Genomic DNA, 13,969 nt, shown 5'->3' on the forward strand with positions numbered 1-13,969 from the left:
TTTTTTCTGATGTGATACTTCATGATACTGTCCTGTGTTAATCGGGTCAGGTCATTGTCAGATTAAGCAGCATTCGAGAATTAAACAGGATCGGAGCTGCTTTTGCTCCACGACAGCAACGCATCGGTTAAATTATAGGGTGCAAGCCCTTTGACAGGGCAGGTGCAAAAGCAACCATAAAAGAAAGGAAGGTCACGAAAATGAGAGCAAGCCTTGAGACGGGTCGAAGACCAGACATGCAGGCTTCATACGGTGTGCGTGTGTGTAAAAGAGATACCCTTGGGCCAGACAACTAAATAAGGTTGAAAAGATGACAGAGCTGCGTGAACAGGAAGGGGAAAGGTGGAGAGTGCAAGGAGTGGGGGAACATGCAGGTGGATGCAGTTGAAGTGTGTGCATGCCGGTGGGAAGGCTCGCCCGAGTGTGCCTTTGCATGTGTATGCAAAGGCTGGTTCTCCTTTGAACTGTCAGAGTATTTGCTCAAAGGCCTTTGCAGTAAAAGAGCGCACATAAAGCGTGACTTGATACCAGGGCACACAACATATTTAAAATGACAATAGACAGAGGGAGCCAAAACAGACATTCCATTACAAAACGAAAGAAAAGAAAGCGAGAGATCGAGAGCAAGAGAGGCACTATGTGAAGAACAGCTCTGAAAGAGGTTTTGTGGGGCCATAACAAAGGCCCCTCAGAAAACAGTGACATAGGAATGTTAATTAATTAATGACTAACTATTGAGCCTCCGGAAAATGGTGAGACAAAGAAAGACAAAAACGGAGTTGCAGAGACGAAGACAAATACCAAGACAAGTATAAACTGTTTTTGTTTCTTCACTTTTAAGTGTTGTGAGGGTGTCTACGTTTGTGTTTCATTTTTTAGTGAATTAAGAAGTAGAATTGTACAGTTTCCCCAAAAGAGATTATTAGCATGTGTGTATTTGCAAGTGTGTGATACTGTACATGAACATAGCTAGTTGCAAATGGTCAAGTTTTTCATTCGTAATCCAACATTTTTTAGAAGTATTTCTCCTCACAAATGCATAAATAAATAAATCTAATTAATTGCTTCTTAATGCTGTAACAGGAAGAGTGCAGTTTTTTTTTCAGATTAAGAGCAAATGAATTGGAACATGAAGCAACTTCCTGCAAAAATACACCATAGTGACTACTTTGCATACAGAAGTATGTCCATTTTGTCAAGCTTTATACAAATGTTTATTGTCATTAGTGACATTATTTTCCAACATATGAGCCAGAAATAAAACAAATGATGAATCAAAAACTGCTTTGTTCAGGGATGCTTTGCTGAAATATTTCGCAGGGAGTTTTATTCCTGAATAAAGGTTGAGAACCAGAAGATTATGCAACTTCACGTGCAGGTGATGATATTTGAAGCTTTGCAAAGAACATCTTAAAACGATAAAAGCAGCGCCCTTTGATTGATTGAACATATAAACACATTGAAAACCACAAGATTATGCAACTTCATGTGCAGGTGATGAGATTTGAAGCTTCATGAAGAATATCTTAAAACAATAACAGTAACACATTTACGTGGATTGAACATATAAACACATTAAATTAATAAAAACAAACATGATTTGAAGAAATTATTGTCAATACATTTAGTTCAGAGTAGTTCATGTTCAAAGGGAGTAGGAAGAAGTAGGAGAAATAGTTCTACATCTTGCTCTCTATAAATTATTAGAATTCAGATGATGGTACGCAATTCTTTACATAGGTTCAAATTTAAATGTTTGGGTATGTTATCTAGACTCATTATTTAATATACACACAATTGGGGAATAGTTCAAATTCAATCAGATGTGCCTCTTTATACACATGTATAATCTTATTGGTAAACTAATCCCTCAGAATAATAGATGTCGTTTCTCATGTTTATATCTGATTTAAATAGCTTTGTAATACCATTATTTTAAAATTCCTATTAAAGCCATATGTTGTAACCGGAGGGAAAAGATCTATTATTTTCTTTGTGAAAATCAACACATCCCAGTTCAAATGTGAGCTTTGAGTGAAAAATGGCAAAAAACTAAATCGTTACATCACTGAGTAATGTGTTCGGTTGGATTTTTTGGCCAAAGCAAGATCAGACCCAGAATGTGAAATGGTTGGGAGTGTTCACATGAATTTGGGGTGAAGACAACGTGAAAGGGATTATCGACAAGTCAAAATAAAAATCAGTGCTATGACTAAAACTCCAGGCTTCTTTTAAAAATGCAAAACGTGTCAACAAAAGCCAACTAGAATATCTGAAATGTATTGTAGTTGGTTGCAATCAGAGGCACTTTAGAGATGTGACTTCATTCCAATTCAATTGTTGATTAGGAAGCCCTCAATAGCTCATGTTGTAAGAGGTTGCGCAAACTTGCTTCTTGCAAAGTGTTTTTTCCTAATGTTAACAATGTTGGTCGCTTCAACGCATTCACTACCACTGACGGCTATAGACGTCAAAATCGCATTTTGACTCAGCTGGCAATGTCCTGTATGATGACTCAGAGATTTAGACAGCTAACATGTAAAAAAAAAATAATGGCTGGAAATCCACGAGTTAATGGTGAAAGAAGTTTCGAAATGATTTATCGATGGTGTTTTTTTGTGTCGGAGAAAAACCTGGCATTTGTTTTGGGACAATGTAGCCTTTTTTATATCGACTATACATGTGCTTTTTAAAAAGCTCCTCTCAGATCGACTAATAGTATTTTGTGCGTGTTTGCACACATGCTGTCATATGAGTGGCGTCTCTGTGAGGCCAAGATCCCAACAATCCAGCAGCAGAAACTTGAGAAGGTGTGACTTACGAGAGCCCACATTCTGATCTTTCTCGTGACGGTGGGACACCGAAGTGTCAGAATAGCAATTTCCTCCAAATAGTCACACTCAGATTATTTTCATCTAGCTTTGAGACAACAGCCAAAAGACACAAGCTTTTTTTTCCAAACATTTTCCCTTTTTCCTCGGCTCTCTCAGAAATGCTCTCTCACTTCCATTCATGAGGTCCCCTCTTGTCTCACCAAAGTGTATGGTGCCCTGCCCCCACCCCTTGCCCAAACAGTCATTCTCCTCACATTGAGCCTCCAAGCAAAAACAGGGCGAAGCAAGACAGAAAGAGCCGGGAGAGTCGAGGACTCAGGGGCCCCTCCCACCTCCGAGAGATGCTCCAGCCCATCCCTAAATTATGGGCCAATGAGAGGGCCTCATTTACCACTCGTGCGCTCCTTCCACAATAAGGTAAGGAGTGGGAGGCAGAAAGAGCGAGATATATTTACGAGAGAGAAAAGCGAGGACTCTGCATTTGTTTTGGGGGGATAAATGATGAGAAACTAGAAGCCTTATGGGACGGGAATAAAAGTTGGGACTAAAAGAGCGGATAGATGAAATGAGTTTGTGACAGCAGCGCGGACAGAGCTCCTAAAGAAGCCAATTTGTCTCAATCTTTGATTAAGATCCATCATAAACAAAAAGGAGGAAGCATCTTATTTTTCCTTCAATTGCCATAACAAACAGACAAGAGCGCACGCGAGAAGGTCATTACAGGTGTAGAGGCAGACAGGTGGACGGTCCGACATGCTGCCGGCGCTGCTTCTTCTCTGCGTGCTCGACAGAGCGGGGGCGTCCACGCCCGGAGTCTGGACTTATGAGCGGATGCAGGACGGGCAAGGAGCAGCGGCCATACTGTGCCCATCGCCATGCCACTGTGAGCAAGACAATATCTTCATCATGGTGGACTGTTCTGAATTGGGACTATCATCTGTGCCAACAAACATCAGCCCTCTCACCACATACCTGTGAGTATCAAAGGCTACAAAAGAATGCACTGTTTACATTATCTTCTCCTCTTGCCCCGATATGTCATTGCCCAGGTTGGTTATTGGCCAAATGTCTTCATTTTTGATGTAACATGTTTGTGCATTTGGCTCTTTCGACACACACTCATAAGTGGGAGGAATATCAGTGTGAGCAGACAACCAGGCTGCATGTGTGACCAGGGACAGCGACGTTAGCAGCTTGTTGAGAAAAGCGTTGAGTGTATTTGCGTTGAAAGCTAAGAATGAATGAATGGAGCACTTCTTTGCTTCTCAAATGGGGATAATGTGAAAGCACTTCAGGGAGTACCTGAGTTTTACTGGGTTCATGCAGGTATCAGCAAAACTAATTTAATGCTTTTTAATGGCATGACAGCAACAGTAAATTTTCAAATTAACAGAAAATCTATTGGAACATTTATTGCTAAATAGTGACTTCTTTGAAATCGTTGCATGCCTTTACTCTGTTTTATCTGGATCCATATGTGTCATTGGTGATGCAATTTTGCAGCTGGCAAACCAGAAAAAAAACAAATAACATTATATGATCTATCTTCAGGAGTTGCTGAATAAGATATGTCATGATGCACCACTGTAAATGCAGTTCCAAAATTTAATAAATCAAACACAGATGGCACGGAACTGTTTTAAGTCTTTTTTTTTTTTTTTTTTTTTTTTGCTTTGGACTGGTATAGGCAATCCTTCTCAAATAGTGGGGAGGGCCCCCCCTGGGGGAACGCGATGCATTGCCTGGGGTTAGCGTGTATGACCCCATGGAAAAGGCTATGCTTTTGCCTTGTGGAGTGTAACTGCACATCATGGCACTAGGTGGTGCAGTGGTGCTCTCATTGTCAGTCTGCAGGAGTATAAACCCTGTAAAAAGGTAAAGTTACCATTTGTTTAAAGTTGATATAGATTGCATTTTTTTTAATGTTGTTAAGGATATAATTGTATACATGCACAATTTTTATAAACGAAGATATTTCGGTGGGCAGGGGAAAGTGTTCTCTTTCCTGTGGTAACTTTGCAAAAAATGATTGAGAATCACAGGATAGGTTGAAAACATATTGACATAAAATTGAGAACCACTGGTAGACAGCAATGTGTAATTGTGAGTCTAAAACACAAGCTCATTTGGCTAAATGTGTTTGACATATAACAAGTGCTAATGTTGAACACAAAAGAGCTATTACAATTTTGTGAATATAAAACAGCGTGTGCTTCCTTTTAGTCAAGAGCGTAATGACTCATTTAGTACCAGACATTTTTCGAAATTCATTTAACACATGAAAAAAAATAGAATACAAGTAAAAAAAAAAACAACAACTATAAATGCGTACTTGGGACTGAATGTCTGGACTTAAAGGGGCTGTAACATGATAAGTCAACTTTTATGAGCTTTTAACCATGTTCCAATGTTGATTTCTCACCCGAAACACTCTCAACGTATTATTTTCCTTTATTGATGCATTTCTAAGCATTCCTTGCTTATTCTGCGTTTTCACACCAGCCCGGCCCGTGCAGATGAAGTGCGCTTATGACGACGGGAGCAATTTGTACCTACGTAACACCTCTCCCTACTGCTTGTGCAAGAGAAAACATACGCTGAACTTTTGTGTCTTTTAGTTTCGTTTCACTTTTGTGTCTTTTAGTTTCGTTTCGGTTCCGGACCTGAGGAGGAGAGATTTTGCACCAATTCGGTCAAGTAAACAGCAACGTTTGATTGATTAGCTACAACGTTTTACTGTAGAAAATACTGAAGTGGTGAAACTGTGTGTTTAGGAGCACAGAACCGGACCATCAACGCCAGTACTAAATCATTTAATCGCGGGCCAAATTGTTGTCATGAATACTGGTTTCCCACGAGACCAATTTGGTAGGAGCAATGGCTCTTATATAGTGCGGCCTCTTGACACTGTTTTGCATTTTGATGTCAGTAAAACGCCTGTTTTTGGGCCCGTTATTCACATTTTTGGATTTTCTTCATAATCCGCGAGCTTCGTGACCATGAGCAGTCAAGATAATGGATGGATGCATGTTTCGGCCGGCCGAGATTGAGCTACGTCATGAAGGAGGCGGGGCATCTACACGGTAAGGTGGAGTCTCTGCAAACGAGCCTTTTGACTTCCTGATTAGAAATATCGGTACCATAACACTCGTATTGAATAGGAAATCAAATCGCCAATATGCCAAATGTGATTTATATGCACATATTACACTATGGAAAGTATTTAAATATCATGTTGTGGCCCCTTTAAAAAAAATGAAAAACATGTCTTTGGGATCGAATGAGTTAAGCAAAAGCTGTGGAAAGATTCCGATTAAAAATATGTATATTGGAAAGGTCTGACATGAGACTTCACATGAATCAAACTGAACATTCTGACTATGAGCAGGCAAAGTAGCTGTTTCCCACAAGGAGTGTGTCAAAGTGAGAGCAGAGACAATATAGAGAATGTGAAAGACTTTCTTACAGAGCTGCCAGAACTTTGAAAGCGCTTTTCTACACAGGCCTCCGAGGACAGATTAGAGACACGTCTTGATAACTGATATCGAGGTGACTGAAGTAAAATCCAGGAAACTGTGATGGAGCAGTTACTCTCACGGGGATGGACAAGCTTTACAGTGGTGGGGGAGATGGAATTCCAACGGGTCACGAAAGATCAAAAGTTGATGTCATAAAATAGGCAGGATACAATGGATAACTCTGCATGAGTGATGCCTTGGTCCACATCTGTGATGCTTTCATCCAATTTCCACATTTCTTATGTTCACTGGGAATCCACAGGGTCAAATCTATCCAGAAACGGCAAACACTCGCAAAAGCGATGGATGACCTGAGACTCCTTCTGTGCGCTGCGCTTTCCTCCTTGCAAACGCACAAATGCAGGCAAAGTCGCCAACGCAGATGCACCCATGAACGCAGATCATTCGCTACAAACATGAGTGTAATCGTTCATTTCCCCTCATTACCTAACACTGGAACAGGACCAATTAGTGAGTTTGAGGGCTGATTTAGAACAGGATAAATAAACTCTACGACCAACCGCAATCGCCCACACACAGTCACCCCAACACACATGCTTAAGACAGGAGGAGCACGGGAAAGCATGATGGCGATGAAGGGACAGTGGCAGTATGACAAAATACTAAATGATGATACCATGCATGAGATTCAAAGATTGCTTTACGATAAACATCAAACCAAGAAAAAAAAAATTCTCTGCTTCAACTCCACTCACGCTCCCTCTCTCATAGATACGCAAACACAGTAGACAGGAAATAGCGCAGAGAAACACTAGCCAGGGAATCAGACTCATTGCCGAAAAAGCGAAAGATAACCAGTTCAGGGTGGCCCCGCCTACTCTCCGAAGTCAGCTGGGATAGGCACCAGCAAGCCTGTGATCCTCGTGAGGATAAGCGGCTCTAGAAAATAAATGGATGGATGGTTTGAAGGCTTTCCACACAACTTTCTTTCTCCAAAGAAAGTGGGTGTAGCTTCCCAGGCAAGAGTAGTAGTTTCTCTTTTTGCCCTGATCAAAGTTAAATTTGTTGCCTGAAATTTTTCAGTCACGTTTTTTTTTTCCAGAAAACAAAACGAAATGAAAGAACAAAACACTATGTACTGAAATCCAATCAGAAGAAGGTTATTACAGTATGTGTGTGTAAAAGAAAAGAAGCTCTTAGAAATTGGAACAGACAAGACTAAGTGAGAAGAAAGGCAATCACAGGCAGATTTAATGAACGGTGACTTGAAGCCAATCACCCATTTCCATCAAGTTCTTGGAAAGAAATGAGTCGGCAGATGAGAAACACGAGGGTGAAAGTGTGAGATAACATCCACAGCTGGAAAAAAACAGCGAGAGGATATGAAGACCCGTTCAACGACGAAGAAAAAAAGAGAAATGGGAATGCTCATTCATCGTAAGAACACAGCAAATTTGAGGAAACAGCGACAGGAATGGACATCTCGAGATAGTCCCTAAAACCCTCAAGTGATGAAGATTTTCAACTGTTGGCAAAAGTAGCAAAATGCACGTCTGCATCAGTTTATCAGGGTTCGTTCATGATCGCAAAATGTTCACCATCGGGGGTGCCAAACGGTCACCAAATGTTTGCATTTTTCTTGTCGCGAGGAAATGTCGAACGTCAAATGTCCATTGTGAAAAAAAAAGCATAGATGGATATCAGGTGCTTGGTATATTTTCGGTCATTGCAAACATTCTTTTCGCAATAATCTTGAAATAAAATGAAATAAAAACAAAAATGGCACATCCAATGCTTTCCTTAAAACTCTAAATGAGTAAAAAAAAAATTCATTATGCCTTCGTTTAAATGAACAGTAGTAAATAAATGTTAGCTTTCTGAGGTTGTGTTAAGATTATTTGTTGAAGTACGGACCATTAATTTCCACTAATAATTGGTCTTTATTGTGCAGCTACAAGATTCATCTGACACAATTATGCACATTTAAACATGATTTAGTTGATAAACTAAGTGTCAGAATGGCATAATATTGTCCTTCCAATATTTTTCATTAGAACAAAATTCAATGAAGACAAAGTAGTCGTTATGCTTTTGTGTATACAAGTTGAAATGTATGCAGAAAGGCAATTAATTGTCCATTAAGTTGCCTAAATATGCTTTTTATGTTCATCAACTAAATTTGGACTAAAACTAAAACACAACCACGAGACTAAATCAGGACAAAAAACATTTAATTATGCTAGGAAGGACAAGTATCCAGGGTATTGGCATCAGAATGATAGCTGGCCTAGTTTTAAGGTATTTCTACATATTGTTCTCTTGGAAGAGTAGGCCGAGCACGCACAAGAAATTAAAACAATTGAAGGAAAGTAGATTGCCATTATTATTGCAAAATTATAAGAGAATGCTACAATGGAATTAGGTCTTTCTTTAAAATGTCATTGTTATTTTGTGTATCAAAAGTACTAATGGTATAGTTCTAGGTATCATGACTATTCAAGAGTTGTTTTCTCATACTGGTATCAGCGTGGAAAAAAAAGTGGAAGAGAAAAAAATCGTAATCAATTTTAGTCAAGAGAAAAAAAAACGTTTTTTTAATTGTCAAAAATGAACACCGGCCGTGACCAATGAAGGATTACAAGAGTGACAAGTGAGTTGTGTCTTAGTGTCTGCGGCGGTTGGATCAGCCTTTCGGCACAGAGTGAGGGTTCGCAGGTCACAGGGATTTGCTTGGGAATGGTCCACATTACAAACCTGATCCACATGAGGTTGCGAAACAGTATGACATCATGCAGCCGTGTCATCAGAGAGCGCTTCAAAGTGTGCCCAAATGTGCTGTATATGCTGGAGGCAAATCAAGCTACGTTGCCCTCATAGTCGCTGCTGTTTATTTGCACACTTGGTCGAGCCCTCAGTAAACAGGTAGCTGGACTGTTTAATTGTAATCGTTTCAGTACCCCATCATGCAGGTAGGTATTTAAATGGTGCCGTGTGCAAATCTGAGCATTGGTGACAAAATGTGTTTCTGTAGGCGATGGATGAAATGAGTGTCATGTGAGACGTGAAAAGGTTCTTTGATATCGGATGAGAGGAGAAAGCCTCAGGGTGTGCGTCTCTTTGCTAAGCTAGAAGACGTGTATGCGACACACATCAGACATTGGTCTTATGCGCAAATGAAAAGGGGGAAAAAGAGGTTTGGGGTGATTTCAAAATGTCACTTCACTCAGGTTTGTCCACAGAAAATAGAATGTTTTCCTCATGAGTGGATTTGTGACTACGTTGGAGGCTGTCCGCGACTTGAATTGAGCGGTGATTAGGTGATGTTATTTTTTTTTCTGGTGGTGAACTTCTAATGGAAACTGCAGGGAGTACAGTACCAGACAGATGAAAACCGTAGCGTGTGCGTGCGTGCGCGTACACGTAAGTGTATGTGAAGACCACCCAGACAGCGGAGGGAATTATGTTTTCCAGCCAGTTGAAATGAAGCAGGACTATAAAATGAACAGGATGAAGAGAAAAAACCTGAGCAGAAGAGAGGTACCATCTGAAAGTTCCTAAAGAGCAGAACCGCTATTGTACCTGTACAAGTTTTTGCTTCGTGAACATTTTCTGTGAACATTCTGGGGCCAATGAACAGCAGTTCCCTTTTTGTTCAAGCCATTTTTTACTATTACACGCTGCGAGTAGAAAAGACCCTGTGGACAAGCCTTGATCAAGGAGGAAAGGACCGTCATTTGGACCACACTTTGAAATGCACCTTTGTACCACCCACACAGATTAAACACACGCCCACACTGTCCGAGAAGTTAGTGGTGCACTCGGGCACGACGTGAAAGGGTACGTGGGTTTTCTCTGGGTAAGTTGAGTGCAAATGGAAGTTTAACCCTAAGCTTCAGTGTCCCTGCGACGTGAGGATAATCGGACAAGATAATTTTGGGAGGCTTGCTAGACATCAGCTTTATACCAGGACAATCCCCCACAGATGGAAGAGTAGTTAGCATGTCCGCCTTACAGTTCAGAGACCCGATTTCAATTCCAGTGACTTTCCTGTGTGAAGTATCGTAGGTGTAATAGACACACTAAATTGGGTGTGTGAATGGTCGTCTCTGCGTGCCCTGCATTTGGCTGGCAACCAGTTCAGGGTGTCCCCTGCCTTTAGACAGTGGCTATAGGGGAGAAAAAAAAATATCCACTATATATATATATATATATATATATATATATATATATATATATATATATATATATATATATATATATATATATATATATATATATTCTATTTCTGATCACATGTTTGTGAAGTCTGCAATTGGTTGCTAACCAATTCAGGGTTGCCTGTATACCCGCAACCCTTGAGAAGTAGTCAAGATAATTGAGGAATGTATGGAACTTAGTTAATTTTAAAAATTGTGAGCTGAACTTTGAAACGGTTTGCTTCGAAAATTAATTTTCAACACAGTCTACCACAGACACTCAAAAACAAACACACTGACAAAATTAGAAAACATCCTTCCTCTGTGCTGTGGCAGTAATGAAACTGTCGTGTGCGTGTCATTTAGCTATTATCTTGATGGAATGATTGATATCATAAGTGACCGGGGTCACACTGTAAACATCATGTCTGAGACAAGCAGAAAAAAGCAAAAGACAGAGGTGAATGGGGGTAAGTTGTTCGAGGTAGAAGACTTGAAAACCAAAAGAATTGAAGAAAACAAAAAAAAAGAAGAAGAAGGAGCAGCCTTTGTAGGTGTGTTTTTTGTAAACTGTCAACGGAGGGCCCTCTGTCTTGGTATCTGCCCCAGCATCAGTATCCCTGGCTCCAGACAACTGCCTCCTTTGCACTCACCCAAATACCATCTCTTCTTTATTTGCCGCTTTCATTAAAACGCATAACTGGAATTAGAAGTGCTTGAAGCAGGTGCCAACAAGTCTCTGCTGGAAAAATGCATGAATGTTGCCTAAATAAAGTCATGGAAAAAAGTAAACATTTGAAGGCAGTTCACAGGGGTTGCATTGACAGCAAGCCCGTGATCAGATAGGAAAGGATAATGCATTTCTGATGAAAAAAAAAAAAAAAGACAGACAGACTGGGTAACAAATGCCATTACAAAGAAGGACGGGCAATGTTATCATTCCCCAAAACTCTCATTTTTGTTCCTTCCTTCCTGTAAAAGAAGAATCTTCCCAATGTGTTTGAGTAATTCCTCATCTGTCTCCTCCTGCAGAAAACATGACGAACATTTCCGTCGAAGCGAAAACTGATATTTGTGCCTGAGGGGTGTTGGAAAGGAGTGGGCAGTTAGTGTTCCGGCATGTGGTTTCCTGACATCAACCTGGGAAGCTCTTAAATGTCTCTCAGGGACAGGCGGCAGGTAGACATACAATGGACACAATTACATTTCTCCAGGGGACTAGTAAGCAGAGAAGAGACAGGAGCCGCAGTGTACTCTGGCAAAAAATGATCTCAATCACAACACGGCTTCCTGACACGGGAACTTGAGGGAGGATGTGGCTCATTTATATGAGATGATTGTGTATGCACCTGAGCATTGAATGTCAGGAACCTATGAACAAATCTAACAGTTCTCTTGGACTTTGATTCAATTGGAATTCAATTCAACTGTTTTGCTTTAAATTATCTTTTGGAAGAAAACCAAAAATGTGTTTGTTTTTTGCCCCATTTTAGGGGCAAAATATGAAATGACAAAAACTAGCTGCATCCCTATCTAGAAGTAAAAGACTATATGTACATACTGTATCGTAATATGTAATCAGACCAGCGTCGTTATCTTGATTTTGATCTCATACTACAGCAAAAGTGATACTAGGTGGACAAAAATATGCCGAGTGAGTTACTCCTTGTCTGTTTCAAGGCACAATAGCGTGACACATGAATGATATGGGGGCTTGGAATGTGCTGCTTGTGAAGTGAGGATAAGGGGTGCTTCTGACTGAGGGAATTCAGAAGGCCTCTATGGCCCAGATTCCAATTATGCCCCTTTGAGGCCTGAGGATTCATGGGAATATTTACATCCATTTCTAGTTCTCGCTACAGAGATACTATTGTGTTCTCCAGCAATGCAATAAATCAATATACAACAGGTGCATACACCTGTAAGATGGATACCTGCCAATCGTAAATTCTGAGTACTTTGGCTAGCTAGAGCATCACGTGGATTTTACGGCCACTTTAAAACCTGTATTTAATATAAAAGAGACAGAGGGAAAACTAAAACCACAAATGTACACTCCAACAAATCTCCAAATTGTTTAGCTTCCTTATGCGAAAGACTTAGGAAACAAGATTCATGGTACAGGGCTCCCACAAACCACACTAACCACACAGAATGATCAAGTTATTTCCTTCAATTCAGGATGTTATTGGCAGCCATGCTTATATATCTATATGAAGTAGTAGAGGAGCAGATCTGTAAGTGTCAAAGTAACTCTGAGTCAGAGGTGGATTTCAAACTAGATCCAGTGCCCCCTGTTTAGCCATTCAACCGAATAAAGCCATAAAAAGGAACACACAAAATAAGATTCCATGACACACATTGCGACTGGGGACCGGCTTCAAATGTTCAAGGAAAAAAAACAATGGTCAGAGTTAACCTTCCATGATTTTCGCAGCAAAATTGTAATAATGAGTTTTATAGCTTTGATTTACCATGACACAATGTCATGTGAAGACCATGAAAACATGAATGAACTATGAAGTCTCTTTTAGCCTGGTTACAACAGCTGCCTGTCAGTCTTGTTTGCATGTCGGAGGCAGTTGAACTTGTATGTCTTATAACTCACACTGTTCTGACACTTCCTGTTCCATTACTGAAGTGCTTGACCTTCCACCCCTCTCCCCTCTGTCTTATGTGTGGGAGGACAAGAAGCGGACATAAAAGTGTGTATGTGCCCTGTGCGCTGTATACCAGTCTATGAAGACTTCCCACAGGGCATGAACGAGTTTCACATGATATGACCCCAGACTAAACAACCGCTTTCTCTGGCCGGACATCCGGCTGATACTCTCCCCAATACTACAATCTCCCCTTTCTGCCTCGCTATCTCTTCTTTTCTCTTCCGCCCTATGTGCTCTTTTGTACCCAAGTCGTCCCTGTGGACATTCTTGTTCAGGTGAAAGAATCCCCTGCTCTTTGTGGCCCGTGAATGAGAGACAGAAGAGAATAAGAGAAGGCCTGATAAAGAGTTCCTTCTGACTCAAAGGGCAACAGACCCCTCCCAGGAAGTCTAGAAAAGAAAAAAAAAACATGAGAAAGAAAACATCTTTAGAGGCAGGAGGACCGACAGCATTGTAGTCTTCTTCCTGCACTCTTTTTGGAAGGCCGCGGGTAAGCGTATGCATTGAAACTTGAGTGACCATGAGAGGAACTGAAACCCAAAGTAGTCAGCCTTTTAAAAAAATGCTAAAAAACAAACACACAGACCTCACGTTCAGACACACAAAGCATTTAGGCCCCATTGAAGGCACCACCCAAGCATTGACAAGCCGTCACATTACGTAGATAAAAGATCCTCTTTCTTTGTGCTTTGGATTGAGCAGAAAAGACCTGCTACAGCTTTCTGTCAGGGTGAGAGCGAAAGAGGGTCAAGGTGTGGCTCAAAGTCGTGCAAATACAGAAATCCTGAGGGATTTGG

At 40.6% G+C, this 13,969-nt stretch overlaps 1 protein-coding gene across 1 annotated transcript in view; it reads left to right on the top strand.

The window, feature by feature from the left end:
• Positions 1 to 3,306: 3,306 nt before the first annotated feature.
• lgr6 (leucine-rich repeat containing G protein-coupled receptor 6) overlaps positions 3,307 to 13,969 on the top strand; it is a 36,432-nt gene continuing 25,769 nt past the window's right edge. Inside the window, exon 1 of the mRNA XM_088408434.1 lies at positions 3,307 to 3,808. Coding sequence (XP_088264560.1) covers positions 3,588 to 3,808 — 221 coding nt within the window. The 5' untranslated portion in view covers positions 3,307 to 3,587. The remainder of the gene's footprint in view (positions 3,809 to 13,969) is intronic.

The sequence above is a fragment of the Hippichthys cyanospilos genome, chromosome 2 (genome assembly GCF_059441005.1).
Source record: "Hippichthys cyanospilos isolate Australia breed blue-spotted pipefish chromosome 2, RoL_Hcya_1.0, whole genome shotgun sequence".
Taxonomy (NCBI): domain Eukaryota; kingdom Metazoa; phylum Chordata; class Actinopteri; order Syngnathiformes; family Syngnathidae; genus Hippichthys; species Hippichthys cyanospilos.